Source organism: Mus musculus, chromosome 2 (genome assembly GCF_000001635.26).
Source record: "Mus musculus strain C57BL/6J chromosome 2, GRCm38.p6 C57BL/6J".
Classification (NCBI taxonomy): domain Eukaryota; kingdom Metazoa; phylum Chordata; class Mammalia; order Rodentia; family Muridae; genus Mus; species Mus musculus.
Window position 1 is genome coordinate 150,799,940 of NC_000068.7, and position 27,577 is coordinate 150,827,516.

Consider the following 27,577-nt stretch of genomic DNA (forward strand, 5'->3'; position numbering starts at 1 on the left):
AGGTCAGGGCCTCATATATGTAGGTCAGGGCCTCACACAATCCCTGAGCTATAGCCTGAGCTTTTAAAATTTAATGTGTGTATGAATGTTGTATGTAAGAATATTGCATCTGTGCCTGGTACTTGCAGGAGCCAGAAGAGGGCACCAGATTTCTTGGCAGTGGAGTTAAAGCCAGCTATGAGCCATGGTATGGTTGCTGGGAACCGAACCCAGATCCTCTAGTAAAACATCCAGTGCTCTCAACTGCCTATCTCTCAGCCCCTATCTGCAAGTTTTTAATCACAGTCCTTTTGTCACAGGGACCCACTGAGTTACCCAGACAGATTTTAAAAGTGGCATCCCCCTGCCTCAGCCTCCCTACTAAGCACCAGGCCCAGTCAGGCCCTACTTTTGCTAGCACATGCTAGAATGAGACATACTGGCAGATGGTTACAGCTTAAATACCCTGTGCACAGCGCAAAAGGAGGTGCAGGTATAAGCAGTTTCCTGAGAGATAAGAAACAATTTGTTAGAGAACTCTATGGAGAAGCCAGTTTTTAAGGGAATCCTTAGACAGTGCGGCATGACCTGCAGTAAAGTTGCCTTGGCCCACAGACTCAGCAACCTTTTGTAGGGGTTCTCTGCAGTGCCGAGTGGGCCTGAGGGAGAGGGCAGGGTGTAACAGAAGTCAGTCAGTGTCAGTCTTTGTTGTTAAGGAGTCAGTGCTTCGTGGCTCACAGAATGTCAGTAAGAAGACAGAAGCATCATCGTCCTCTTTGGGGGACTCTGACCAGGTGGACAAGGGAACTTGGCTAAGAGCCATCCCCTGTCTTGGAATGTACAGTTCTGATGTCTCAATACAGGATGTCTCTGCAGGTCAGCACCTGTTGGTGTGGTATTGATTTCTGAGTCTTGACAGTAGCTCCTAGAACCTGTTGAGGCCGGTAGCACTGTGTGTGGCCATGGCTGTTAACACTGTGTGTGGCCACGGTCCAAGTTAAAACACCTCACTAAATCAAGCACACACACCACACCTCATACCAAGGAAATATACCTTACGGCCAGCAAAAACCAGTCTTTGCTTTGAGGGAATGATGTCTTTACTAGGGTGGCCAACATCTGCATTCCTGTTTATTGTATGCTTCTGGTGGGCTTAAGAAGTCACCCTAAGAGACAATCAATCTCACCATGTCACTCAGGTTGGCTTCACATTTCTAGGCTTAAGTCGTCCATGCCCCTGCCTCAGCCTCCCAAGCAGTTGGAACAACAAGAACACACACCATGGCCTGTTTATATTTAATATTTGGAAACATTTCCTCCTTTGTAGGCTGTTTTATCTCATGTTGAGAACAGAGCCTGTCTCAGGGCACACAGCTGGTGAGAGGCCAGCCTAGCTCACTGTGGAGGCCTGTTCTCAGGTTCTAGGATGACCTAACTCCTCTGTTAGAGGAGATCCGTTCTGTGCACTGGAGACTCAGGAGAGTACAGCTACTCAGCAGTAAGGTGTCAGGATTGGGGTCCCATGAAAGTCCTACCTGGGGGCTTCGTGACTCCCTCCCTGCTGCGTCTCCTGTTTACGGACAGAGTGGGAAACTAAGATTTTTGTTTTCTGTCTTCAGCGCATCTATTACCTTTCCCTGGAATTCTACATGGGCCGCACGCTGCAGAATACCATGGTGAACCTGGGCCTTCAGACTGCATGCGACGAAGCCACTTATCAGGTGTGTTTAATCTGTCCCCTGAAGAGTGACCACTGACATTAGGACACCTGTGCCCTGGAGTGTTTTACCCTGTCAGGAAGGATCATGTCCCTTCCTCAAGGGGAGAACATAAGACTGTAAGGGATGATAATAAATGGAATTATGAGAAGACTGGTTTGAGTGGTGATGCTGTGGTTTAGAAGTTTCTAGAAATGTACTCCCTTCTCCCAGTCCAGGGGTAGGTTTTGAATATGTCATGATCTATTTGATTTCCCTCTCTGATCTTCAGACATCCTCCTGACCTCATTGTGCTGTGCAGGTGTAGAAGTGCCTCCTCTCATGGAAGAAGCCAACTGTTCAGGCATTTTCTTTGCCTTAATTTTACACAGGTCGTTTGTACCCTCAGCAGAGCTGTGCTTATCTCCCAGTCTCTCTTCACTCTCCTCTCTCCTCTGGAACGCTGGTCTCAGATGGGGAAGTTCTGTAGTGAGACCTTGCAACATGGGTACATGAAGGTCTTTAGAGAGGGGTGCCCCCCATGTTGCCGCAGCACCCCATCTGCTTTGTTCAGAGCTTAGGTATGAGGAGTTTGGGGGCCTGGTAGGGACATAAGTCCAGCATGGGAGTAAGTCTCGTTGGAGACCACCTTCTCTCCTGAGGATGTTAGTCACCATTCTATTGCTATGAAAAAATAATGTAGAGAAATCGAAAGAAAGAAAGATCCATTTCGGTTCCAGTCTCAGTGGCCTGAGACAGGCAGCCCTGCATGTAATGAAGCCGCTTACCAGGTGAGCATGTGGCAGAGTCGGCTGCCCACTTCCCAGAGCCAGCAATCAAGGACAGAGACGCAGGGGCAGGACGCACTCCTGGAGGGTGCCTTCCCCGCAGGGACCCATTTCCTCTAACTAGACCTCTCCTGATAGTCTTTACGCAGCCTGTGTCTTCATCAGTGGCTCAGCCAGTTCCTGAGGACACAGCTTTTGCGATCCATTCACCTCCTCTCAAGGTCAACGCTGTACTCTCACAACTAGGACTTCAGAGGAAACCGATTTCTTCTGAGTCAGCTTATCAACAGCGCTCTGGAGAACAATTTACAGAAACGTTTGAATACATATGAACAGTAGTCTCATCAGCTTTAACTCAGGGCGTCAATATGATCTCTAGAAAACAAGGACTCAGACACTCCCACCCTGTGATGACGCTTCTCAGGCCATCTAACTGCTCTGAATGCCTTAGAATTTCTCCTCTTCCTCTTCCTCCCCCCTCTTCTTCCTCCTCCTCTTCCTCCTTCTTCTGCTCCTCCTCCTTCTTCTCTTCCTCCTCATCCTCCTTTTTCCTCTTCTTCCTTCTCTTCCTCCCTCTCTTCCCCTTCCCCTCCTCCTCCTTTTTGAGATGAGGGTTTTTCTGTGCAGCCCTAGCTGTCCTGGAACTCACTCTGTAGACCAGGCTGGCTTCAAACTCAGAAATCCACCTGCCTCTACCTCCCAAGTGCCAGAATTAAAGGTGTGCACCATCACTGCCCAAATGAATTTTTAATTTTAGGTTTTTGGTTTTTTTTTTATGCATATGGGTTTTTTGTACACCATTTGCATGCAGTGCCCATTGAGACCAGAAGAGGGTATCATATCCCATGGAACTAGAGTTACAGACAGCTATGAGCCACCCTGTGGATGTAGGAAACTGAGCCAGTGTCCTGGAAGAACTGTCTCTCCAGCCCCACATTACCTTAGAACTTCTAAAACAGAATACTTGAAGTTGATCGAGACACCTCCTAAATGTCTTTAGCTTATATGTACCTCTTTTTTGTTTTTGTTTTTTCCTCTGTTTTATGGTTTATTTGTTGGAAACGGATTTATCGTATAGAGTTGTCTTCCTCCCTGTGTGTCCCAACTTATGTTAACAGTGCAAGGATGTCTCCTCACAATGGGTCTCAGTGTCCTACAGTAATAGGTTCTGGCTAGGTAGATAGGCAAGAACTGAAAATGGAAGGCCTCCAGATTAGAAAGAGGTAAAGCCATCAACACACAGATGACATGAACTAGAAAATTGTAAGAAAGCCATAAAGAAATATTAAAACTGGCCAGGGAGTATCTTGGGTTTTCAGGATATAGGATTGATCTGTAGAAACTATCGGTATCTTAATATATCTGCTGATTAACATCCAAAGTGAGCCCAAGATGGTAGTTCTGCTTATAGTAGCACCAGAAGGAATAAAGCAGGTGTAGATGTAACAAAAAATACGCCCTACCCACCCCTGCCCCACCCACTCCTGCCCCACCCTGGTGCAGAGCTTATACTCTGGATGCAAGTTGAAAAAAACTCAGGGAGGTTTAAAAATGAAGACATTTTTTGTTAATAGCTTGGAGGACCTAGTATTGTTAAGATGCAGAGCTCTCACCGTGATCTGTAGATTTAGTCCAGTCCTTTTCAAAATCCCAGTCAGTTTCTTCCCTGAGTCTGATAAGATAATCTGCATATCTGGGTGGACTTCCAAGAGAACCAGGCAGGAGATTCACACTTCCCAATTCCAGAACTTAACTGTAAAGCTGCAATCAACCAAGCCTGGGTCCTGCTGGCAGAAAGTCGCATATATCAGCCACCAAATAGAGTCAAGAGCCCAGAAATAAACCTGCACATTGAGGGTAGATCTCTTCTTGAATTTAAAACAATGGCTGGAAAGTTTGTATTACATTAAGTTTCCCATCTTAGCCATGTGTACAGTGAACGGCATTTAGGGCATTCACACCATTTGCAGCCATCACCACCACCCATCTGCGGAACCTGTACACTTTCCAAACTATGCCTTACCCAACTCAGCCCCTGGAAGCCACCATTGTCCTTCATGTTTCTTCATTTGGCTATTCTGGGTATCTCATGAGTGAAACTACAGGGTATCCTTAGCATAGTGTCCTGAAGGGTCACCTGTGTGGCAGTGTGTGCTGGTGCTTTGTTGCTCTCATTTTTCTCAATAAAGGAACAACTTTATACATATTTTTATGTAGGTAATTGGCTGTATCCTGTAGGAACACGTACTCCCCCAGAGTAGTTCCAGCTGAACACAGAGTAAACGTAATTCCCTTGCAAAAGCAAAGACATTAGGTTGTAAGCATTAAATGATAGATATATAGTCCTCTCCATCACACCTGAATCAGTGAGGCCAGAGAAGCTGAGGCGCTACTTCCCCGCCCCTCCCCACCCCCCATCATCTCAGCATTTCTGCCTCTCCTTGGGTCCTGGATCTCCCCACATTGCTGGTCAAGGCTGAGTATACTTTATCATATGTGTGTGCCATGTTTCACTTATTCATCTGTCCATGAACATGGCTGCTCCTGCCTTCTGACATCACGGATAATGGTGCCATGACCACAAGGGTACAAGTAGTTCCGGCAGAGCCTGCAGTCAGTAGCTTTATGTCTACAGGTAGACGTGTGATGGCTATAGCATCTGCTTCTCCTTTGTGATGCTGGGCCTTGAACTTGAACCTCTGGGTGTGCCAAGCAAGTGTCGTCCCTCAGTGGCATTTCCAACTCCCTGGTGCCTATGATTTGCCTTTTTTTGAAAGTCGGTGGTGGTGAGTGTATTTCTTGTGCTCAGTGGGAATTTGTTTATCTTTGGAGTTCAGTCAATTTAAGTATAATTGCCCACTTTTGAGTCAGGTTGCTTGTTTCTTGAGACTCAGTTTCTAGATTTCTCTGTTTATTCAGATACTCGGCTTACACATTTTTTTCTTCCATTCTGTAAGTTGTCTTTTCACTTTGTTGATGGTGTCCTTTGATTCAAAAAGTTTAGAAATTTTATGCAGTTCTTTTGTTTGATTTTCTTATTGCCTGTGCTTTTGGTTTTTGTTTTGTTTTGCTTTCTTGCTTTGGAATGGATTTGGGTGTGGGATGACGGCTTAGTGGTTAAGAGTGCTTGCTGCTCTTGTAGAGGATCCAAGTTCAGTTCTAGGTATATGAAATGATTCCTCACCCTCTGTAACTCCAACTCCCGGAGATCAGGCACCCTCTTCTGGCCTCTGTGAGCATCTGTTCATACATAGCATATATGCGTGTATGCGTGCACACATGTGCGCACACACACATGCACACACACACACACACACACAAATCTTCAAAAGAAGGAAAGTATATTGGTGTATACCTAGGTACATTGGATTTCATCAAAATCATAATTAGCAGCTTGTCGAATTTGCTTACTTGCTTACTGTAAGCTGGCTGGTAGCCTGGCGTTATGACGTATTTATAACCATTGAGCTCTTCTTTGTTCTTTAAGGATCTTACTGTATATGTAACCCCAGCCAGTCTTGGACTGGGAACCCTCCTGCTTTAGCCTCCTGAGTGCTGGGATTACAGAAAGGGTCACCATACCACATGAGATACATCTAATTTTGAATGGTTACCATTAGTAGGTTTTGAAATACCTGAGAACTTTCACTTCTGTGCATTGATGAATATTAAATTGTACTGTTGAATTTTCAGTCTGAAAGAAATCAGACTCAAGACTTAAATGCTTTCAGCTTGTTGGAGGAGCTGTAGTAAATAATACTGAAACGTCACCTCTGCTTTGGTTTGCAGTTGGGGTTGGACTTGGAAGAGCTAGAGGAGATAGAGGAGGATGCTGGTCTTGGGAATGGCGGCCTGGGGCGCCTGGCAGGTAAGCTGCTCTGCATCCTGTTGACTTGGTGGGAGATCACAGGAAAAGGCCAGTGTCACATGTGCTTCTGACACCCACCTATCTCTCTCAGAGATATGGCCTCCCTCAGACACGTGGGCAAACGTGTTTGTGTCAAAATCTTTGTCATCATTAGAGAGAGAGAGAGAAAAAAAAAGGAAAATGTACATTTTCTTCCAGCCATGTTTGTCAGCTTTGGGTCAGTGGTGCCAAGAAGGTTCCCATGGCTCCCCCACCCATCCCCCTAACACTTAGGATTCAAAAGCCAGTGCTTTGGTAGTAGTGCCCATGCCCAGTGAGGCTATTGCTCCCAGCCAGTAAGCTGATGGCTTTTGTTAGAATAGGGCCAAACATTGGGCCATGTTGCTTTGTGTGGCTATCACATTTGAGAGCATGCCCAAGTGACATTTACTTCTTTGAATATTTTACAGACTTTTAGGGGCTGTACAAGCTAGGTTAAAAACAAACAAACAAACAAACAAACAAACAAACAAAAATCCATAGAAGCTGAAATAGCAATCTGGCTTCGTGGTGGGGTGAGGGAGAGTGAGTGTTCAGTATCCTTTCTGGAAGTTGCTATTTTATAAACTGAGACATGCTTTAAAATGTACGCGTGTGTTTTTTCACGTGTTAACTAAATTCTTTGAGATTTCTACAGCATCATGTTTCTTTCAGATAAAACTTTACTTGAATCTACATAAAGAAATGACTTGGCAGCCAGGCCTAGTGGTGAAGTCTCAGCACTGGGGGAGGGAAATCTCTGAGTTTGAGGCCAGCCTGGTGTAAAAAGGGAGTCCGGGACAGCCAGGGCTGGTTACACTGAGAAACCCTGACTTGAAAAATCAAAGAAAAAAGAAATGACTTGTCCTGCCTACCTCACCCTGCTTCGGGTCTGGCCAGGCTTGGTGTCTTGGACTCACTCTTCAGCTACTCTTCGCCCAACCCTCCATGACATGTGGCCGTCACTATCCTGCCTTGTGCTTACTCTGTTGACTCGGAGCCTGTGTTCCTTCCTGAGTGTTCTTTAATAAGCTTTGCAACAGCCTGGTGAGCCCACCGCTGATCTCGGGGTGGCCCGCCTCTGACTTGGTGCCCGCCACGGTGTTTTCATGTTCCTTGATGCCAGGTACCTTTCCTTGTCACCTGCCCTGCATGGCCTGGACCCAGATGCCCTCCTCCCTGCCAGCCTCTTCTCTGGCCTGGTGTGGGTTCAGGATGGCTTGATTGGTCGGTATCTTTCCCAGAAGAACGAGTCCAGCACAGGCGTCCAGGCCTCTCATTCCTCTCCCTTGCTGGTGTTTGCATTTGGTGACTCAGACATGTATTTTACCTGCTAGTGTTCCCCGTGGCACCCTCCGTACTATGCCCCTGGTTTCTTTCTCCTTCCTTTTTTCCGGTTGTCCACTTTGAGAAAAGATCTTACTGTGTGGTGCTGGCTAGCCTGGAACTCACTATGTAGACTAGGCTGGCCTCAAATCCACCAAGATCCACCTTTCTGTGCCCCTGGGATTAAAGGCGTGTAACCATCATTCCCAGCCCAAGTCAGAAATTTTAACACAGCTTCTTTCTGCATTTTTATTCAAAACACTTGCAATTTTCTTTCTTTCTCAGGAAGTTTTTTTTTTTAAACTGATTTTTCTAAGACTTATTTATTTATTTAAGTACACTGTCACTGTCTTCACACACACCAGAAGAGGGCATCAGATTCCACATTACAGATGGCTGTGAGCCACCATGTGGTTCTTGGGAATTGAACTCAGGACCTCTGGATGGGCAGACAGTGTTCTTAAACCACTGAGCCATCTCTCCAGCCTAAAACTGATTTTTCAAGAAAAATAATTTTGTGAATATGGGTGTTCTATCAGCATCACATGTATACATGTGCACTGCATGCATGTCTGGTGCCTGCAGAGGTCAGAAGAGGGAGGGCATCAGCTTCCCTGGAAGTGGAATTAAGGACAGTTGTAAGCCATCTTGTGGGTGATGGGAAGTCAACCTGGGTTCTCTGTAAGAACAGCCAGTGCTCTCAACCACTGAACCCTGAAGCACCCCTCCAGCCTCCCTCAAGAGGTTTCGATCGGAACAAAACAAGAGCTCCATTTGCTGACATGCTGCTCCCGCTAATGTTGCAGACCGTAGTGGGGCTGTGGAGTGTGGGTGTTTAGTATTCAGAGCCATGAAGTGCACGCCATTGGCCTGGTTTCTGTGGCTTATTCCCACGAATAGAGGCTCAGATGAGTCCCTGCTGTCAGAGCTGTAGATGGAGGGTGCACATTTCAGAGCAAGTTGGCAAAGAAAGGACTTGACCATGATCTCTGGGAGTCCTCACTCTTACCCTGCTCTTGGGTAAGGAGGACTCCAGTGTGCCCTTTTGTGAAACTCGAGGTTGCTATGGTTATCCCTGGCTCCCTCCCTGCCAACTCCCTGGCCAAATCCCAGTGGAACCTTGCTGTCTACCAGTCAAGTCTGTTAATGGGTTGCGATTTGTCATTTGATTTTTTTTTCAGCCTGCTTCCTTGATTCAATGGCCACCCTGGGTCTGGCTGCATACGGCTATGGAATCCGATATGAATTTGGGATTTTCAACCAAAAGATTGTCAATGGCTGGCAGGTGGGTGACTTTAGGTTTGACCGTTGTTTTCCAGTCCTCGTTCATACTTGGAAGGGAGTGAACTCTTGGAGTGAACTCATCTGAGTGTGCTCTGTACTCATGGAGAGAGCTGGCTAGTTCTCAGCACAGGGCAGCAGGAAGCAGTCAGCTCTGGAGAGGCTGGTCCTGTGTGGGTCCTTGGCAAATAGCTTCTACGTAGTGACAGGGAAATCATGTGGGGAGATACACGGGTTCATTTGAGCTTCTGGAGACCCCAGAGGGGGCCACCAACAGTGGTAGGCAGGGCACCACAAACCATGTGCTGGTGTCCAGGGGTGGATTGTACATGGGGTAAGGATATTGCTGTTGGGGTTCATCCTCTGGGACAATTGGATAACTAGAAAAGCAAAGGTGGGTATGGTGACTCATGCCTGTAACTCTGGCCCTCCCAAGAGGCCAGAGGCAGGGGGATTGCCACAGGTTTTGAGGATAGTCTGGTTTACTTTTTGAGTCCTAAGCCAGCTAGGTCTACATAGGAAGACCCTGTCCCAAAACAATAGCCTTGACTAGACTAGGACAAAAGCAATTGTTATCCCTTTAGTGCCCACCCTCTGCCTTCAGCACCACTGAGGCAGCGATTATAGCAACAAGTGCAGGCATGGCTGTGCAGGGCTGCGGGCTGCGGGCTGCAGAGCTCTCTGCTGGGAGGACTGAGGATCCTGGCCTAAGAGTGGCCCTGCTGCTGCCTGTGTTTGGGAAGGTGCTGCTTCTGTAGCTGTCTTTGGGATTATTCCATAGGACACACCAGCCGTGGTACTGAAAAGTTTCAGTGATAGACCAGGGACTGCTGCCATAGTATCAAAAGGCAGGATTGATCACCATGTACGGAGGCGTCCTGTTGGGACTAAAGAGATAGATGGATAGCGACTGGATCTGTGTCACTTTCCTGCACACCCTAGATAGAGATTCCTTATTTCTGTGAAAGAACCATTTAAAAAAACAATTCCATCAGGGAGGTTGCAGCTCATTGGTCGAGCACTTGCCTGCCACGCACAAGGCGCAATCCCTTGCACTTTATCAGGTGGAAATGGTGGCTGACTCTTGAAATTCCAAAACCTGAAAGGAGGAGACAGAAAGATCAAGAGTTCAAGGTCACCCTCAGCTACAGATTGAGTTCGAGGTCAGCCTGAGCTATATGAGACTCTCAAAGAAAAATAAAGTAAAACAAACAAACAAACAAACAAACAAACCCTTCAGAGTAACATGTTGGGACTGTTTGTTTAGTTCTGAGGAAAACCCACCTGTGTCACTCAGACATTGAGATCGCTGGTGGGAGTGGGTATTGCATAGTCACTGATCAGGGTCTGGGGAAATGGCTGATTTGAGTATGGCTTGTCTAGACGGCAGCATCCTCTAGAGAGATGTGTTCTCTGCCTTCCCGTGGGATACCTCCCAGGACAGTCCCCGGAGACTTTAGGGCTTGCTTTTTTTTTCAGACAAGGCCTCATATAGCTCAAGCTGGCCTCTAACTCGCTAGAATCTGAGCTCACTTTGAATTTCTCATTTTCCTGTCTCTACTTCCAAGTACAATAATTACAGGAATGTTCCACCATGCCTAACTCTGCACCGTGGGATTGTGAGCTCCATTTTCCCCATTTTCTACTGTGGGGTGTGTGTGTGTGCGCACATGTGGACGCACTATGAATATGTGTATTTATGGTTTTTGACATTGTGTAGGTACAAATTCATTTGTGTGTGTGCATACAAGTAATCTATCCTGGCCATCCATGCTTTTTGTGGATTCTGGGGATCTGAACTCCAGTCCCCGTGCTTGCTCTTCAAGTGTTTAACTGTGGCTGCCTCCCCAACCCCGCTTCCACCTTAATAGCAGCCCTGTGGAGGTGTGACGTCATTCTTGGCGGGTTCACAGTTGGGAAACACCCTGACTATCTCCAGAGCACTGTCCCCTTTTCCATCGTGATTAGTGTTTGACAGTTGTTAACCTTCTGTCTTCTGCTGTCTCTGTCCTGGGATTGTTCTGGACATTTTCTATAAATGTAGTCATTCATTGTGTGTGTGTGTGTGTGTGTGTGTGTGTGTGTGTGTGTGTGTTAAGATTTACTCATGGTGCAAGGCTATCAGTCCTTCATTTGGGTGGTTTTTAGTGTCTTTTTATTTAAGTGTCTTTTTCTGAATTGTATAGGACTTTGTGACTTTAGTAGTGCATGTGGCCTGACGTTGACTGGGTTTTTGGAGCTAGGCACTGTATAATCTCTGCATTTTGCATGCCCAGGTCAAGGGCAGGGTTATCTTGTAGGCATTGCTGGTATTGGCTCATCCTTACTGAGAATTTCCTCCCTGACTCTCCCTCCAGGTTGAAGAAGCTGATGACTGGCTACGCTATGGAAACCCCTGGGAGAAGGCACGGCCGGAGTACATGCTGCCGGTGCATTTCTACGGGAGGGTGGAGCACACCCCTGACGGGGTCCTCTGGCTGGACACGCAGGTATGGAGCTCTGGCCCAAGGGCTCACTGCTGTTGAGCAAGAGGGCTGCTGTCTTAGTTAGGGTTTGACTGCTGTGAACAGACACCATGGCCAAGGCAAGTCTTTAAAGGACAACATTTAATTGGAGCTGGCTTACAGGTTCCGAGGTTCAGTCCAGTATCATCAAGGTGGGAACATGGCAGCATCCAGGCAGGCATGGTACAGGAGGAGCTGAGAGTTCTTCTATATCCTCATCTGCTTGTGGAAGACTGACTTCCAGGCAGCTAGGAGTAGGATCTTCAAGCCCACTCCCACAGTGACACACCTACTCCAACAAGGCCACACCTCCAAATAGCGCCACTCCCTGGGCCAAGTGTGTACAAACCATCACAGCTGCCCTAAGGAGAAGTCACCTTGACTTCAACTTGGGAGGGTGGCATACTGTTTCCTTGGGGGACTTAAGGTAAAACCCAAGGCAGGGTTTATCTCCCACATATGTGCTTCTTGGAACAGAATATATGCACCTCACATAGGAGTCTTACAGTTTAGCCAGTGCTGTGCGTTGTGTGCGTTGTGTGCGTTGGTGCTCACAGCCAGCATGTACTACCAGGTGACACAGCGCTAGTGAATCATATCCTGGCTGGGAGGAAGGCCCCAGGAGGATGAGACAGCTCCCAGGTTAGTTATGGAGTACTGACTACTGCTATCCCCTGGTACCACTTGTGGCCCACGGCTCTGTAGTGTCTGAGCCAGCCAAGCTCCAGGTGGGTATGCCTGTGGCTTTGGCTAGTGTCCCTCCCTCCCAGCTGGCCCCTTTTGTGGTGCTGGTCTGGAAAGATGTAGTACGAGAGGACCAATCACTCCATGGTTGGGAGCACACACCTTGGTCCCTGGAGAAGGGGAGGGCAGGGGACAAAGTAAGAATAGTGAGCCTTAAGCCGGGAATGGTGGCGCACACCTTTAATTCCAGCACTCAGGAGGCAGAGGCAGGCGGATTTCTGAGTTTGAGGCCAGCTTGGTCTACAAAAGTGAGTTCCAGGACAGCCAGGGCTATACAGAGAAACCCTGTCTCGAAACAAAACAAAACAAAACAAAAAAAGAATAGTGAGCCTTAGTCATTGGGGGTATAGAGGGATGGGCAAGCATGGGGGCCTGGTGGCTGGGGAAGTTGTTTGATATTTCAAAATATAGTTTTCAATGGCACACCTGGAGCTAGCATAGTCTAGGGCTATACTAGGCAGGCTGCACACATTTTTAAAAAGTGGGTTTTAACTTGAAAAAGCAGAGAAGCAATCCCGTGTCCTGAATGACCGTGCTTATGATAATTATGTCAGCATACACAGTGAGAGCCTTATCTCTGAAGTCCGTAGACAGGGAGGTTGGGTGGTTGAACCCGTCCTCCATAAGGTGAGCGTGTATAGGACAGGAGTGAGCCTTGGCAGCAAATATGAAGACAGAGGTGATACCAGAGTTCATCCTGGTGAGCCGCATACACTGCCCTTTTAAGCTCCTTAGAGCTAACTGACTTGCAGAGTTGCTTGGCTGGCTTAGCAAGGAAGGACCATGGCAGAGTGGCTGTGTTCCTGTCTGGGCAGATTTAGATACCTGGAGGGTATAGTCAAGGCAACCCACAAGAGGAGCATCGCCAAAGAGGTTGGGAAATGAAGGTGGGTGTGAAGAGGAGTTAGCCAGAGCCTGGCCTAGCCCACGCAGAGTGAAGGGAGAACATGGGTATATGGGGGAGAGGTGAGGTGCCCGTGCCGTGGCTCCTCAAGAGGCCAGCATGGGAAGATTATTCAGCTGGTGCCAGCACTGAAGTACATGACTCTGGGAGACATACGTGTGGTTGGGGAAGATGTCAGAGTGTGGCTGCCATCCCTCTCAGATGGCCTTGCCAGCTCCCTGAGAGTGAAGAGGTGGCAGGTAAAGGCCGAAGGTGGGAACATGGAGACAGGGAGGCTGGGCTGTGAGGACTAAGGGATCTTTGCTGGCTCAGTCCTAAGTGAGCTTCTTTACTTATGACCAGGTGGTACTCGCTATGCCCTACGACACCCCAGTGCCTGGGTATAAGAACAACACAGTCAACACCATGAGGCTCTGGTCTGCCAAGGCACCCAATGACTTCAAGCTGAAGGACTGTAAGTCCCCACCATGGCTCCTGTGCCTGTCTGTTTAGATGGTTTATCCAAACACTGAGCCCTCATCACTCCTGCCCCTATTTTTATACTTTCTGCTGGGATGGAGGGAGTGATGTTGTGAAGTGCGTGGTCCTAACAGCTCCTGTGCAAACAAGAGTTAGGGTGGACAGGATGCCAGGCTCCAGCTGTGCAGGGTCATAGTCATTTAGACCACGTGCCCCCAAGAGGAGAGCCGGGGGTTACAGTGGAAGTGAGGTATTGTGAGAGGGGAGATGGTCCTCTGCTGGGGATGAGGATGACAGGGGCCCAGGGGCACCTCAGGATTCTCCAGGAAGCTGCTGAGCAGCTGAAGTGCCTCACGTCGCAAGACCGCTGGGCCCAGAGGAGGCTGCACTGATGGGGCTCTGTCTTTCCTTAGTCAACGTTGGGGACTACATCGAAGCTGTCCTGGATAGGAACTTGGCTGAGAACATCTCCAGGGTCCTGTATCCCAATGACAATGTGAGTGGCTCTTGGGACTGTCTTTAAAGGGTAGACATGGAAGCTGGAGACCTGTGTGTACATGGGGTGGTAGCACTGTCTGGCTGCAGTGCCTGGATAAGCTTAGGAAACTGTTAACCGCACGCCTGTCACATGCTAGGCGGGGACAGCTGAATCCTCTGCTCGCACCTGGGTCCAGTGTCTTAGCAGGTTGGTGTGTTACTGTCAGAAGAGTTTAGCATGTCCAAAGCCCTGAGCTCAGGCCCCAACACCAAAATATAACGCCATCCCCTCCCCACCTCCACCCCCCCAAAAAAACCAGAAGTTGCCTATCTTGATTGATGGTGCACTCTTTAAAGTGAAATTTTTCTTTCTCAAAGTTTTATGTGCATATAGTAGAGAGGGATTAGTATTGGATACCCAAACCAAATGTTCCTATATCTTGAGACTAGATACTCCCCCAAACTTCAGGCGTGGGGTGTCTGCTGGTGTCTGTCTTGAGAACTGGTTCTGAGTAACTGTGTTGCTCATCTCTGGACTTGTCACCCTCACTGATAGACCAGACAGACACCTTGTAACTAGGTGACCCTGTCCTGAAGGCATACTTGCAGGCCACACTGTCAGAGGGACTGGCTTTGACCATGTAGGCCTCCAGCCTACCACCATGAGTAGGGCACCTGAACTGGCCCTCTGGAGGGTTAAGAATGACCCCAGGGGGCTGGAGAGATGGCTCAGCGGTTAAGAGCACTGTCTGTTCTTCCAGAAGTCCTGAATTCAGTTCCCAGCACCTACATAGTGGCTCACAACCATCTGTAATGGGACCCAGTGCCCTCTTCTGGTGTGTCTGAGGACAGCTACTGTGTACTGTTATACATAAAGTAAATAAATCTTTAAAAAAAAAAAAAGAATGACCCCAGGGATATAGGGGCAAGCAACTGTAGGGCCCATCAGAGTCTTGGAGTCTTGTGTTGGAGGTGGGTACCCCAACAATGCTGCCTTGCAGTTCTTCGAGGGGAAGGAGCTGCGGCTGAAGCAGGAGTACTTTGTGGTGGCTGCCACCCTCCAGGACATCATTCGAAGGTTCAAGTCTTCCAGGTTTGGCTGCCGGGACCCAGTGAGAACCTGTTTCGAGACATTCCCAGACAAGGTCTGTGAAGGGAGTAAGCTCACTGTCATGGGTTGGGGCTTTCTTTCTTGTGTTTGGGAGTGGTAGGAGTAAATTGGCATCATTTCCTGAGTCTCAGGGTCACTTCTAAAACCAGTGCAGCCCTTGTGTGTCAAAAGTGGAGGCAGAGAGGTCACTGTGAAAGGCTCCTGATGCATGTGGCAGGCTCACCGTGGCAGTTCTAAACAAAGCGGCCAATCTGAGCTGAGGGGAAAGTGGCCTCTGAAGTTCCTTTTTCACCTTCTCAGAGCAGAGCTGCTCTTGGGACACATCTGCCCATGGGTTGCAGCTACTCGAGGGGACAGCTGGCTGCAGATCACAGCAGGCTGCAGAGGCAGCATCCTCCTCCTGACCCCTTAGGCTCCTGGGCTCCTCAAGAGTGCACTGCTAGGCTGGCTCCTTCAAACCCTGAGTCATCACTTTGGGTATCAGGAGTGAGAGAACTAAATAGCACCCCTTGTGAACTGTAGGTAGCCATCCAGCTGAATGACACCCACCCCGCGCTCTCCATCCCTGAGCTCATGCGGATCCTGGTGGACGTGGAGAAGGTGGACTGGGATAAGGTGAGTGTGGAAAGGGAAGACAGTGCCCTCCTGGGACCAGGGTCGGGTGATGGCATCCTCGTTAGACTTCAAGCTGTGCCACACATGGTAATGGTGGGCTGAGCTAGACCCAGGAAATAGCGCCTTTTTCCCAGCCTCAGGAGATCAGGGAAATTGACTTTGAGAGTGTCGAGGCCACCCTGGAGAGTGTCTGGCTCTCAGAGATGGATGCTCTATTGTTTACAGGCTCAGTGAGGGCAAGGATGATGGGACAGAAGAGACAAGCTCGAAGTTTGGCTAGTCCTGGTGGCATATGCCTTTACTCCCAACACTTAGGAGGCAGGGACAGGTGATCTCTGTGAATTTGAGGCTAGCCTCATCTAATAGTGAGTTTCTGGCCAGCCAGGGCTACATAGTGATACTCTGTTTCAAAACATCAAGGAAAGAAAACAATCTAGAAGTGTTAAGCTTTCAGGAACCTATTAGTTGGCTGTAGTGGTGTCAAGTACTCAGGAGGTAGAAGCAGGAAAATAACAAGTTCAAACCTAGCCTGGGCTACATCATGATGACAAAGTCTGGAAGTCGACAGTGTTTGTATTTGAAGACTGTCTGGAGGCTCCATTTTCCTTGGTCCTCATCTTCTTGGTTGGCTTTAACTAGATCACCAGAAACCATAAGCCAGTTTTCTTCTTCCTTTTCAGGAACCAGAGCCCCTCTCTGGCCTAATGGTATACACTCCCGTTGAGGCCATGCCGTGGGGTGGCAAGCCGTATGGTACCCAGTGTCCTCTGCACTGTGGGTGTCAGGTAGTTTAATGGAAACTAGCAGAAAACTGCCACGTTGTGTGATAGTTGGCCAGCAGCAGAGTGACTACAAAGGAGAAACTAAAAGGTCACTGTCAGAGCGTAGGGCCAGGAGATAGGGTCATCTGTGTATGTCTATAGCGTGGTGACTAGCCTGAGCTGATGACATGTCTGGAGAGCAGAGGGCAGGGATGGGTGAGCACCTTCCCTCATGGCTCCAGTGTGTCTGTGTGACATCTGCTGTTCTCAATGTGTAGGCCTGGGAGATCACCAAGAAGACCTGTGCCTACACCAACCACACGGTGCTGCCCGAGGCCCTGGAGCGCTGGCCAGTGTCTATGTTTGAGAAGCTGCTTCCGCGGCACCTGGAAATAATCTATGCCATCAACCAGAGGCACTTGGACGTGAGCATAGGTCGTGGGTAGGGACTGGGCAGTAGCACACGACAGCTCCACCACACTGGCCTCATCCTACCCAGCAGAAGAGCTGTTGTACTGTGAGGGCGGAAGACTTGTCACCCGGCAGAGCTCCGGGTTGCCCTGTGAGACCCCTGCTCAGTGCATGGGAAGCATGCGTGCAGATAAAGGTCCAGTCTGAGCAAGCTGTGAACCTGAGTGTCTTTCCTGGAGGTGTCCTGACAGCTCCAGGCAACTCAGAAACAGAACCGGTCTGTCCCCTTTTCCCCACAGAGAGGATGGTGGCACGCGATCAGAGAAAGCTCTGGGTTGGGCGAGTGCCATGCCTTTGCACACGGGTAGAGTCAGGGATGAATCTGGGTCATTGTCTCACTGAGCCATACCCCAGCTTTTTTGTGACTTCTTCAACCTTTGGGGGGAAAGCAGCTCTTTTTCCTGATGAAAGGATAGCTTCATGCTGTTCCTGTAAACAGCGGCCATGCATGGCTTAGCTTTCTTAGCACTCCACTAACTACCCAATGGTGTCCTCATACTTTTCACACAGAACAGTCCTATAGGTCCCAGGATCTTATATGGGTGAAATATTTGATTCAGGGCCCCCGTGAATACGTCTGAGCTAGGATTTGGTTGAAGGCGGTGGACCCTTCTTTGGGCGTGGTGGGCTGTCCCCAGGCAGTAGCTAGCACCTCAGTTGCTGAGGGATGCTCAGCCCTGTGTTCTTGGCTTCAGCACGTGGCTGCCCTGTTTCCTGGGGACGTGGACCGACTGAGGAGGATGTCCGTGATTGAGGAAGGGGACTGCAAGAGAATCAACATGGCACACCTGTGTGTGATTGGGTCCCACGCTGTGAACGGGGTGGCAAGGATTCACTCTGAGATCGTGAAGCAGTCTGTGTGAGTGGGGGGGCTCTGCACTAAGTCGGGGGTGGGTGGGTGGGGCTCCTCTCTCATACCCAGCCTAACTCTGATTTGGCCACCATACATACCATGAACAAGGTTTGACATATAGCCTCTGTACCACTCAGTCACTTGTGGGCATGATGGAGGTGCCCAAAGCCCCCACCATATCACACACCAGTATGTTCACAGGTGACTTGATGGGTGACATTGGAGAGACACCTCTTTTGGCTGCCAGAGTCACTCCTCTTGTGTTCCTGCCTTTTTGGTTGTGTCAAGTTAAGCTGCATCTGCTGTAGGTTGGGTACTAAGGATGTCCCATGCGGGCTGACTGTCCTTCTGTCCTCTGGACCCTGCAATGAGGAGTATGATAGCATTAAGGAATTTCTTTCTCCTGTTTTTTTTTTTGCTTTTTTTTTGCTTTTTTTTGTGAGATAGAGTTTCTCTGTGTAGCCTAGGCTGGCCTCAAACTCAGAGATATGCCTGCCTCTGCCTCCTGAATGGTAGGATTAAAGGTGTGCACCACCACCTGGCTCTCCCTCCCATTCTTTCCCTGGAGAGCTGAGTACCCATCACAGCCAAATCAGCGCCCTGGGTGAGAATTCCTTAGCCACATCCGTCAGTGTGCAAGCCCTCCTGAGTTCTGGGGCTCCGCTCCGCACCTTGTATATTCCTCTGCACACCAAACTTCTGAGGCAGGTGTCTTCACAGGATACAGGTGTAGAAAGCGAGCCCCAGGGTATAAGCTCTGTAGCCTGTTCAGTCTCTGCTCTCACAACCTTGTCTGTGCCTTCTAGATCTGTCTAGAAACAGTCAAGTCCTAATACCCAGAACACTATAGTCACACAAGCCCACGGTCACACGTGGCAGCCGCATTCTGCCTTTATGCCACTTCTCCCATTTTCAGTGCAAGTACCAGCTCATTGTGCTTCAGGAAGCCCAGCAGCTGAGCTCCAGCGCCTCTCAGTAAAGAGCTTAAGCTTTCTGGATACCTGGTTTAAACCAGCATTTGTGACAGCTCCCTGCTTTCTGTGTTCATAGCTTTAAGGACTTTTACGAACTGGAGCCAGAGAAGTTCCAGAACAAGACAAATGGCATCACGCCCCGACGGTGGCTGCTGTTGTGTAACCCGGGGCTGGCAGAAATCATTGTAGAGGTGAGTTCCCAGCCTTGTTTTGTGATCTGAGATGCCGGGCCAGAGTCTGGAAAGAAGCAGCCGGCACAGTTAAACCCCAGGAGGTTCCCCAAGCTTTTCTCTGAGTGACTCTTGACCTAGTGGGAATATTTCATTTATATCCAGCAGTGGCCCTGGGACATGAGCAGTAGAGACCTCCCAGCACACGATTATGGCCCAGCTCTGGCCTAAGTGCCAGCCTGCACTTCAGAGAGGCCTAGAGACTAGCTGAGTGGCAGCCACCAGCTTGACAGGACTCGAGGCTGTATCCCTAATCACACGCATTCATGTGCCAGACCCTGTGTTGGAGTCAGGATTGCAGGGTTGGCCTCGACAATATGCTTAAGGCCTCCCTTGAAGGGCACAGTACCCTGCGGCTGAGGAATGCAGTCCACCTGGAACTTCACTGGGGAGGAGGCTCTGGAAAAGTCAGGGAAGCCTGAATCAGCTGGTGCAGTGTCCATGCCCTCAAGGGGTCTGGGAGCCAGTGCAGTGTCTATACAGCACCAGGCATCTCATGGGAAGAGGCAAGGGGGACCCCATGCGGGAAGTAGATAGCAGGAAGGCCCTTAATGGGATGCTTTGGAAATGGTTGTTGCTATGGTTATGAGAAGGTAGCCTCTTTGTTCATGGTGGCGGAGGTTGGAGGAAGAATTGCTCTGCTGGTCCAAGGCATCACTCATGATAGGGTGTCTCAAACAGGAGATGCTGACAAGGCTTGTGAGTTTGTTGTGTCCTAATGGCTATGTGACTGTGGGTCTGAGAGCAGCGGGTAGGAGAGCCCAGGAGGGCAGAAAGATCCCAAGAAAAGTAGGGTGAAGGGTGACAGATAGAGGGACAAGCTTTGTGATGGCTGAGGCATGGTGAACAGAAGACATGTATCCTCTTAACCCAGAGAATCGGGGAAGGTTTCCTGACCGATCTGAGCCAACTGAAGAAGCTGCTGTCACTGGTTGATGATGAGGCCTTCATCAGAGACGTAGCCAAGGTTAAGCAGGTAGGCTTCGTCGGCCCGCAGTCTGCTTCCCTTGGTCTTAGCACCTGGGGCACAGGGGTCAGGACCTCTCTCAGCTTTCTAGACAAGGACCCATTTATCTTTGGGGTCATGCAACAAGTGGGTAAATGCAGCCCTGCCAAGTGACTCTTCGGCTCACTCTGCTCCCCCCTCAGCAGTGGAGAAGCCTCTCGAGGGGCTGGGGCATTTTCTTTTCATCTGGGAGAGTTGAGGTGTTGTGGCCTCCGGCACCTCCAACACAACAGGACCCAAGACTATCCCTCCATGGGGGCATGTGGCAGGGATGTTGGTCTCAGCATTTGGGTCAGCAGGAAGCCATGGCTTGGGTACCCATGGCAGTGCAGAGTCTCCCAAGCCCAGAATTCTGCTTTAGTCTCTCCAGCTACTTCTCAGCTACTTTGTCTCACTCGCACTGACCCTGCCTGCTTCTTGTGCCGGCAGATCACACTTGTGGCTCCCTTTGGTTTTGTCCCCCTTGATCTGCATGGCTCCAGGTCTGCACTGGGCCTTAGCTTTTCACTTATTTGAATGGCCAGAACACCCATTTTCATTGTAGTCCACATTTCCCTACTCCAAACCCTCTCCTAATGCTGTCTGTGTTCCCAGCTCATGTCCAGTGTTGTCCATGCTGATCCTGGAAAGACAAGAGACTTGGGTCAGGTGGAAAGTGGGAACGCTCGTGGGACTGGGAGAGCTTGCATGGTTCCTGTGTCGGTATAGCCACCGTCTTCCATTTCTCAGGAAAACAAGCTGAAGTTCTCTGCCCAGCTAGAGAAGGAGTACAAGGTGAAGATCAACCCTGCATCCATGTTTGATGTGCACGTGAAGAGGATCCACGAATATAAGCGACAGCTGCTCAACTGCCTACACATTATCACCCTGTACAACCGTGAGTTCCAGGGCCCCATTGCACAATTGCACAACATCTGCCTTCCCTCATGAGCCACAGATGGTCCGGGACTCTATGCCTTTCACGCGTGTGTGTGTGTGTGTGTATTTGTGTATTATGTAATATGATAGGTTCTTTTGAGTCACAGCCAGATTTTCTGAGTTCTCATTGTTGGAGCCTAAGGTTGGAGAACCTACGATCCCTGGAACATGGGACCTTTGGGTTATCTGAAAAGGCCAAGAACAGTCTGTTGAGCTTCAATATGATAAGTTCTTTTTTTTGTTTTTGTTTTTTGTTTGTTTGTTTTTTCGAGACAGGGTTTCTCTGTATAACCCTGGCTGTCCTGGAACTCACTTTGTAGATCAGGCTGGCCTCGAACTCAGAAATCCGCCTGCCTCTGCCTCCCAAGTGCTGGGATTAAAGGCGTGCGCCACCACCACCTGCTATAAGTTCTTTTGAGTCACAGCCAGATTTTCTGAGTTCTCATTGTTGGAGCCTAAGGTTGGAGAACCTACAATCCCTGGAACACGGGACCTTTGGGTTATCTGCAAAGGCCAAGAACAGTCTGTTGAGCTTCAGGATAGGGTGGGGGTCTGTTGAGTTCTCAGACAATGTCTTATGCTCTTTTTAGTTTTTTTTTTAAGCTTATTATTGCTATAATGATTTTGTCTTCTTTGGAAAGATTATATTTATTAGACTAGCCATGTGGGTTCTGAGAACCAAGCCTAGGTCTTCCGTAAGAATAGCTAATACTCTTACCCACCGGGCTACCTCTCCAGCCCGGCTCTCTGGTTTTCTTGATGGTATGGATTCTTTGTGGTGTCGTGGTGCTTGCCCCTGCAAGCCACTCGACCTGGGGCTCAGGATGAGCTGGATGGCCAGGAGGATACTGAAGGAGGATGCTGAAGGGGGTGCTGAAGGAGGATGCTGAAGGAGGATGCTGAAGGAGGATGCTGAAGGAGAATGCTGAAGGGGGTGAAGGGGGATGCTGAAGGGGGATGCTGAAGGGGGATGCTGAAGGGGGTGCTGAAGGAGGGTGCTGAAGGGCGATGCTGAAGGGGGATGCTGAAGGGGGTGCTGAAGGAGGGTGCTGAAGGGGGATGCTGAAGGGGGATGCTGAAGGGGGGTGCTGAAGGAGGATGCTGAAGGAGGATGCTGAAGTAGGATGCTGAAAGGGGATGCTGAAGTAGGATGCTGAAGGGGGATGCTGAAATAGGGTGCTGAAGGAGGGTGCTGAAGGAGGATGCTGAAGGGGGATGCTGAAGTAGGGTGCTGAAGGGGGGTGCTGAAGGAGGATGCTGAAGGGGGTGCTGAAGTAGGGTGCTGAAGGAGGATGCTGAAGGAGGATGCTGAAGGGGGGTGCTGAAGGAGGTTCATCAGCCAGGGCAGTTTTCCAGCTCTCCTCCCAGCTCAGAACCACATTTCTTCAGCACATGGTCCTTAGCCTTGTGGGTTGTCTGCCGAGGTCTGCCCATTCTGAGCAGGGCCTGTTAGATGCCTGAGACCCTGGAGTCCTCCACCACCTGATGTCCTTCATAGGAGTTACCGAGTTACTGCACTTTGCCTGATGTCATTTGTCCTGTTTTTGGGTTTTGTTGTTGTTGTTGTTTGGTTAGTTTTGTTTTGTTTTGTATTTGACTAAGATAAAGAGTCTTGCCATGTCATTGCCAAGCTGGTTCTGAACTCCTGGGCTTAAAAAAAAAAAAGTGGAGGGGTGGGGGTGGGAATCCTTCCTTAGCCTTCCAAATAAGTGGCCTACAGGTATGGCCACCTTGCCTGGCCTCCTTTTTACTGTTCCCTTCGCTTCATGTTACTCTGCCTGATTTCCAGAAGTGGAATGTTGAAATGAAACAGCCGTGTTCCCACAGAACTGAAGCTGACCCCACTCCTCAGCTCTGGCAGCTGAATGGCTCCTCAGTTGCTCTCTGGGGATGACTGTTAGAGACAATGTCCCCCTAACTGAAATGGGTGAAAAGGATGGGTATGAGCTGGCCACTGTGGCCCACTCCTCTGACCCGATCTCTGTAGGAAAACTTTTCTTCCTCAGTTGCAAGCTCCTCCACTGAGAAGTCACCAGAGGTTACTCCCAGAGGAGTGGCAGAATACTTGAGCAACGACTTTTAAGGAGGAAAGGCTGTGCGGGCTCATGGTTTCAGAGATCTCAGGCTTGGTCACTTGCCCAGTTGTGGTGTAGTATCTCACAGCAGGGGACACACGGACAGAAGAGGCCTGTTCAGTCATGCCAGCGAGGAGACAGAGAGACAGGAGAGGCCCCCCTCAATGTCCCCTTCGAGGGTGTCCCTCCTGTGGTCTAACTTCCTACCACGAGGCAGGCCACTAGGCTTTCTACTTCCTCATGGCTGTGGATTCTGGTGACTAGGCCTTGAGCACAGAGGCCTTTGCGGGGCATTTCTAAATGATAGCATACACATGCCAGACGCAGGAAGCAGGCAAGGCTTTGAGGGCTGATGGTGTCAGACTACAGTCCTGAGACCACCTCCTCATTTTTCAGTATCATGAAATCAGTGTATCTAAAAATGTCTTCTAGGGACTGGTGAGGTGGCCCGGCAAGGAAAGCATTTCTGCTGAAGCCTGATAGCCTGATTCTATCCCTAGCAGAAGAAAAGGACCCCCCTCCATATGTGGGTGGTGGCCCCTGTACAATTGCACTCACACATATCACACATAATAATAATAATAAAAACAATAATAATAATAGCAAGAAAAGGAAAAAATGCTTTGAGTTCACATTGCTTGTCACATACAGGCCTTTAACTCCTCATGCGCACAGGGAAACAGCTCCTGGGTTGGCATTTTTTGAAACCATATTGGGTGGTTTTTCCCAAGTTCAGGATACTGCGTGCTTTGTCATCAGTGGTCTTGGCTAGCCTCTTCCACCAGCCTGGTGTGCAAGTGCAAAGCTAGGGAGACCCTGTTCCTCCGAGTGATGGGCTTCTGCAGATGTAGTATGGCCACAGCTATGTGTCGCCTAGGCCAAAATACACAGCCCGATGAGTGTACCTAACACTGGGGCATCCTGGGGGGCTGGGCAGGGATCATCTGGTAACGATTCCGCTTCTGTTTGATCTCCAGGAATAAAGAAGGATCCAGCCAAGGCCTTTGTGCCCAGGACTGTTATGATTGGGGGCAAGGTGAGGTAACTTCCTTGTCCTCCCTTGGTGTCGGGCCTAGGAAGCGCCTGCTTTCCTGGCCTGTAGACAGCCGGCTTGCTTAGAAAGCAGGTGTCCGTACACACATGCCAGCAGCACCTGGCCCTGAGCAGCTGGGTTGGGGAAAGGAACCCTTTATGTAAGGTTGGATCCCAGTGGCTTTATGGAGTACACCTCCCATCCAGGCCCCACCCTTGCCCCCCCTTTCTCTGCCTCCAGGATTTCATAGTACAGTTGTGGCTGGAGACACGGAGACATGGCTGTGACTGTTCAGCCTGCCACACATGAGACCACACACTAGGTGTAACATGGTTTGAGCTGATTTCATTCACTGTGGTACATTCCAGGGGTGCCAGACATGCTTGCCACTTTGTACACAAGTAGTGGCTGGGTCTTGTCAGAGGGTATGAGCTGTTAGGGTGTAGTTCATTTTTGAGAGACTGCCCTGGGACAACCTCCCATGCCTACCCACAGATGGCATTCCTGCTGTTCCTGGCCTTCCGTGGCTGGAGTGAGGTAGACATAGGTACTGCCATTGGCCGAAAGGCCATCCTCTCCTCAGATGATAGGGCCTGGAGGGTCAGGCACAACATCAGCTCACCTCTCCTTGTTTGGTCTCTACCCCTACTCATCATTTGGTATTCTGGAAGCAAATTTGGACATCATATATGTTAGTATTTTAGTATGTACAGTCCAAAGCAGTGTGGGCTTTTAGGGAGGTTATAAAGTAATTACAACAAAAAAAAAAAAAACTTAGAGAAAAGTAGGAAGGACTGCCGAGCGTCCTGCTCAACCACTTCAGAGTGAAGTCCAGATGATACAACACGTTATACTTCAGGGTCCATCTTTTCAAGTGGCGTTTCTGCAAAACTACAAGATGTTTTAATCTTCAGCATCACTGTGGGATATCATACATCACACAGGAAAAGGATTCTTCCACGCCAATAAATACTGTGGGACCGCTACCCACTTTGTCTTACTGAAGTTTAAATGTTTTTCTCTTGAGTTGGGGCTTCTCATTATGTCACCCAAACTGGCTCCAAAGTCATCTTCCCGCCTCAGCCCTGGAGTGGCTGGGACTACAAGCAAGAGTCACAGTGTCCAGCTAAAGTTACATTCACTCTTGCAGTGCTTGGGATAAAACCCAGGGCTTGTCACAAGCTTTCTACCACACACTTGGCCCTATAAGTATTTCTAATAGTTTGAATCAAGACTTCGAAGAAAGTCCTCAAGTTGAGATTGATGTCTTAGTTTTTCTTAAACCTGTGAGTTTTCCTTATGTCTTCTTTAATTTTCAGTATATTTGTTAAAGAAGTTGGCTTTTTCTTGAGGCTAGCCTTTTCTGAACATACCTGTCTTAGGGTTTTACTGCTGTGAACAGACACCATGACCTAGCCAACTCTTATAACAAACAACATTTAATTGGGGCTGGCTCACAGGTTCGGAGGGTCAGTCCGTTATCATCCAGGTGAGGGGAGCATGGCAGTGTCCAGGTAGGCATAGTGCAGGCAAGGCTGAGAGTTTTCCATCTTCATCCAAAGGAAACCAAGGAACAGCCTCTGGCAGCTAGGAGGAGGTTCTTAAAGCCCACATCCACAGTGACACACTTCCTCAAACAAGGCTACCACACCTGATAGCGCCACTCCCCGGGCCAAGCATGTTCAAACCACTACAGTATCCCTCCGGTACATTTTAGTATATCTCTTCATTTTCTGTAGTTTCTGTAAGTTAGTAGTTCCAGAAGTCTTCATTTCTTTTATCTTGTAGTTTCTTTTTTTCTTTTCTTTTGTTTTTGTTTTTGTTTTTTTAAGACACGGTCTCACTATGTAACCCTTGCTGTCCTGGATGGAACTCACTATGTAAACCAAGCTGGCTTCAAACTCACAGAGACCTACCTGCCTTTGCCTTCTGAGTGCTGAGGTTAAAGGTGCGCACCACTACATCTTGTAGTTTCTAAAACACTGACTAGAATAAAAAAAAAAAATCAAATTCAAGGCTAGTAAGTCGCACAAGTGAGGTGACATTTGGAGTCAGTAGAAGTTAAGACAGACAAAGCTAGGTCCTTCTATTTCCCCAACACTAACAGGGACACTGCCGGTGTGACCTCCATGGTCTGCAGTCTACTGGCCAGCCTGGCACACGTCTCCATGGCTCACAGGTCCCTGTCTCACATGCCTAGGAGGCAGAAGTGTCACTGAGTGCTCCCTGGACCCTTTTTGGAACCTGAACTTGGTGTTGATGTTAAGTTCCCCTAACTCTCACTTTCCTCTTTCTAGGCAGCTCCTGGTTACCACATGGCTAAGATGATCATCAAGCTGGTCACATCCATTGGAGATGTTGTCAATCATGATCCAGTTGTGGGCGACAGGCTCAGAGTGATCTTCCTGGAGAACTACCGTGTGTCTTTAGCTGAGAAAGGTAACCCTAGACTCCCTGACTGGGTTCTGCTTGGGGCTGGGAACAGACAGGGTTGGCAGTGCTGATCAGGCCTGCCTGTTCTCCACTTAAGTCACCAGCCAGGGGAACACTGTGTGTCATGAGTATGTCCAAGAGCCTTTGCACATGATAGGCAGAGCCAGCGTCATTCTTGGCATCTGGACCTCCTTGTGCCTGCCTGGATTTCACTGTCGCTCCTCCTACCCTCAGCTCTGCCTGCTGCCCTTGGGGCTCTCACTACAGCATAGTGTGACTCCCCTGATGTCCCTGAACCTTCCTTGAACCTTGTCCTCACCCTGTCTCTCTTCCCTCCCTCCTGCCCCCTCTCTCCCTCTTCCTTCGAGGTGTGCTGCTTGTGCCAGCACTGCTGTCATCCTTTTCTGGGGACCTCAAAGCCTTAGCTAAGCTGGTCCAGAGGAGTCTTGAAAATTCAGGTGGCTCCTTTGTGGTCAGTCTCCTTGCTTATTTGGCAGTGAGCTCACTGGCTTCCTATCCTAAGATCATCCTCCTTGGAGACAGGCTATCTCAAGGGGGAAAGGGAATGTGGAATGGGTGGGTGAAGCAGGCCTTAGGCTGAGCTGCCATCCTGTGTTTCTCTGTCCCTACCTCCCGGCAGTGATCCCAGCGGCTGACCTGTCCCAGCAGATCTCCACTGCGGGCACTGAAGCCTCGGGCACAGGCAACATGAAGTTCATGCTCAATGGAGCGCTCACCATCGGCACCATGGATGGTGCCAACGTGGAGATGGCCGAGGAGGCCGGGGAGGAGAACCTCTTCATCTTTGGTATGCGGGTGGAAGATGTCGAGGCCCTGGACCAGAAAGGGTATGTGTTGGATATGTGACAGCTTTGGGGAGGGGGCTGTAAAAGGTGACATGGGTCAGGGACTCAGTACTCATTGAGTCCATTCATAAGTACAAAACATGAGGTTCCCAAGGAGTCTGGCTGCTCCTGCATGTCCCCGACCGAGACAAGCACTCCTCCCGTCAACTGAGGCCCTGGTTACCAGCCTCTTCCTACAGGGACTTT

General features: G+C 49.3%; 1 protein-coding gene across 1 annotated transcript in view; it reads left to right on the forward strand.

Annotated features, from left to right (window-relative positions):
* Window positions 1-27,577, forward strand: part of Pygb (brain glycogen phosphorylase) — a 44,953-nt gene that overhangs the window by 13,144 nt on the left and 4,232 nt on the right. The window contains exons 2-17 of the mRNA NM_153781.1: window positions 1,599-1,700; window positions 6,254-6,332; window positions 8,858-8,961; window positions 11,315-11,446; window positions 13,452-13,563; window positions 13,982-14,064; window positions 15,047-15,190; window positions 15,679-15,771; window positions 16,811-16,957; window positions 17,699-17,862; window positions 18,907-19,021; window positions 19,935-20,036; window positions 20,796-20,943; window positions 24,037-24,095; window positions 26,390-26,531; window positions 27,166-27,373. Of these exons, the coding sequence (NP_722476.1) occupies window positions 1,599-1,700; window positions 6,254-6,332; window positions 8,858-8,961; window positions 11,315-11,446; window positions 13,452-13,563; window positions 13,982-14,064; window positions 15,047-15,190; window positions 15,679-15,771; window positions 16,811-16,957; window positions 17,699-17,862; window positions 18,907-19,021; window positions 19,935-20,036; window positions 20,796-20,943; window positions 24,037-24,095; window positions 26,390-26,531; window positions 27,166-27,373 (1,934 nt within the window). The remainder of the gene's footprint in view (window positions 1-1,598; window positions 1,701-6,253; window positions 6,333-8,857; window positions 8,962-11,314; window positions 11,447-13,451; window positions 13,564-13,981; window positions 14,065-15,046; window positions 15,191-15,678; window positions 15,772-16,810; window positions 16,958-17,698; window positions 17,863-18,906; window positions 19,022-19,934; window positions 20,037-20,795; window positions 20,944-24,036; window positions 24,096-26,389; window positions 26,532-27,165; window positions 27,374-27,577) is intronic.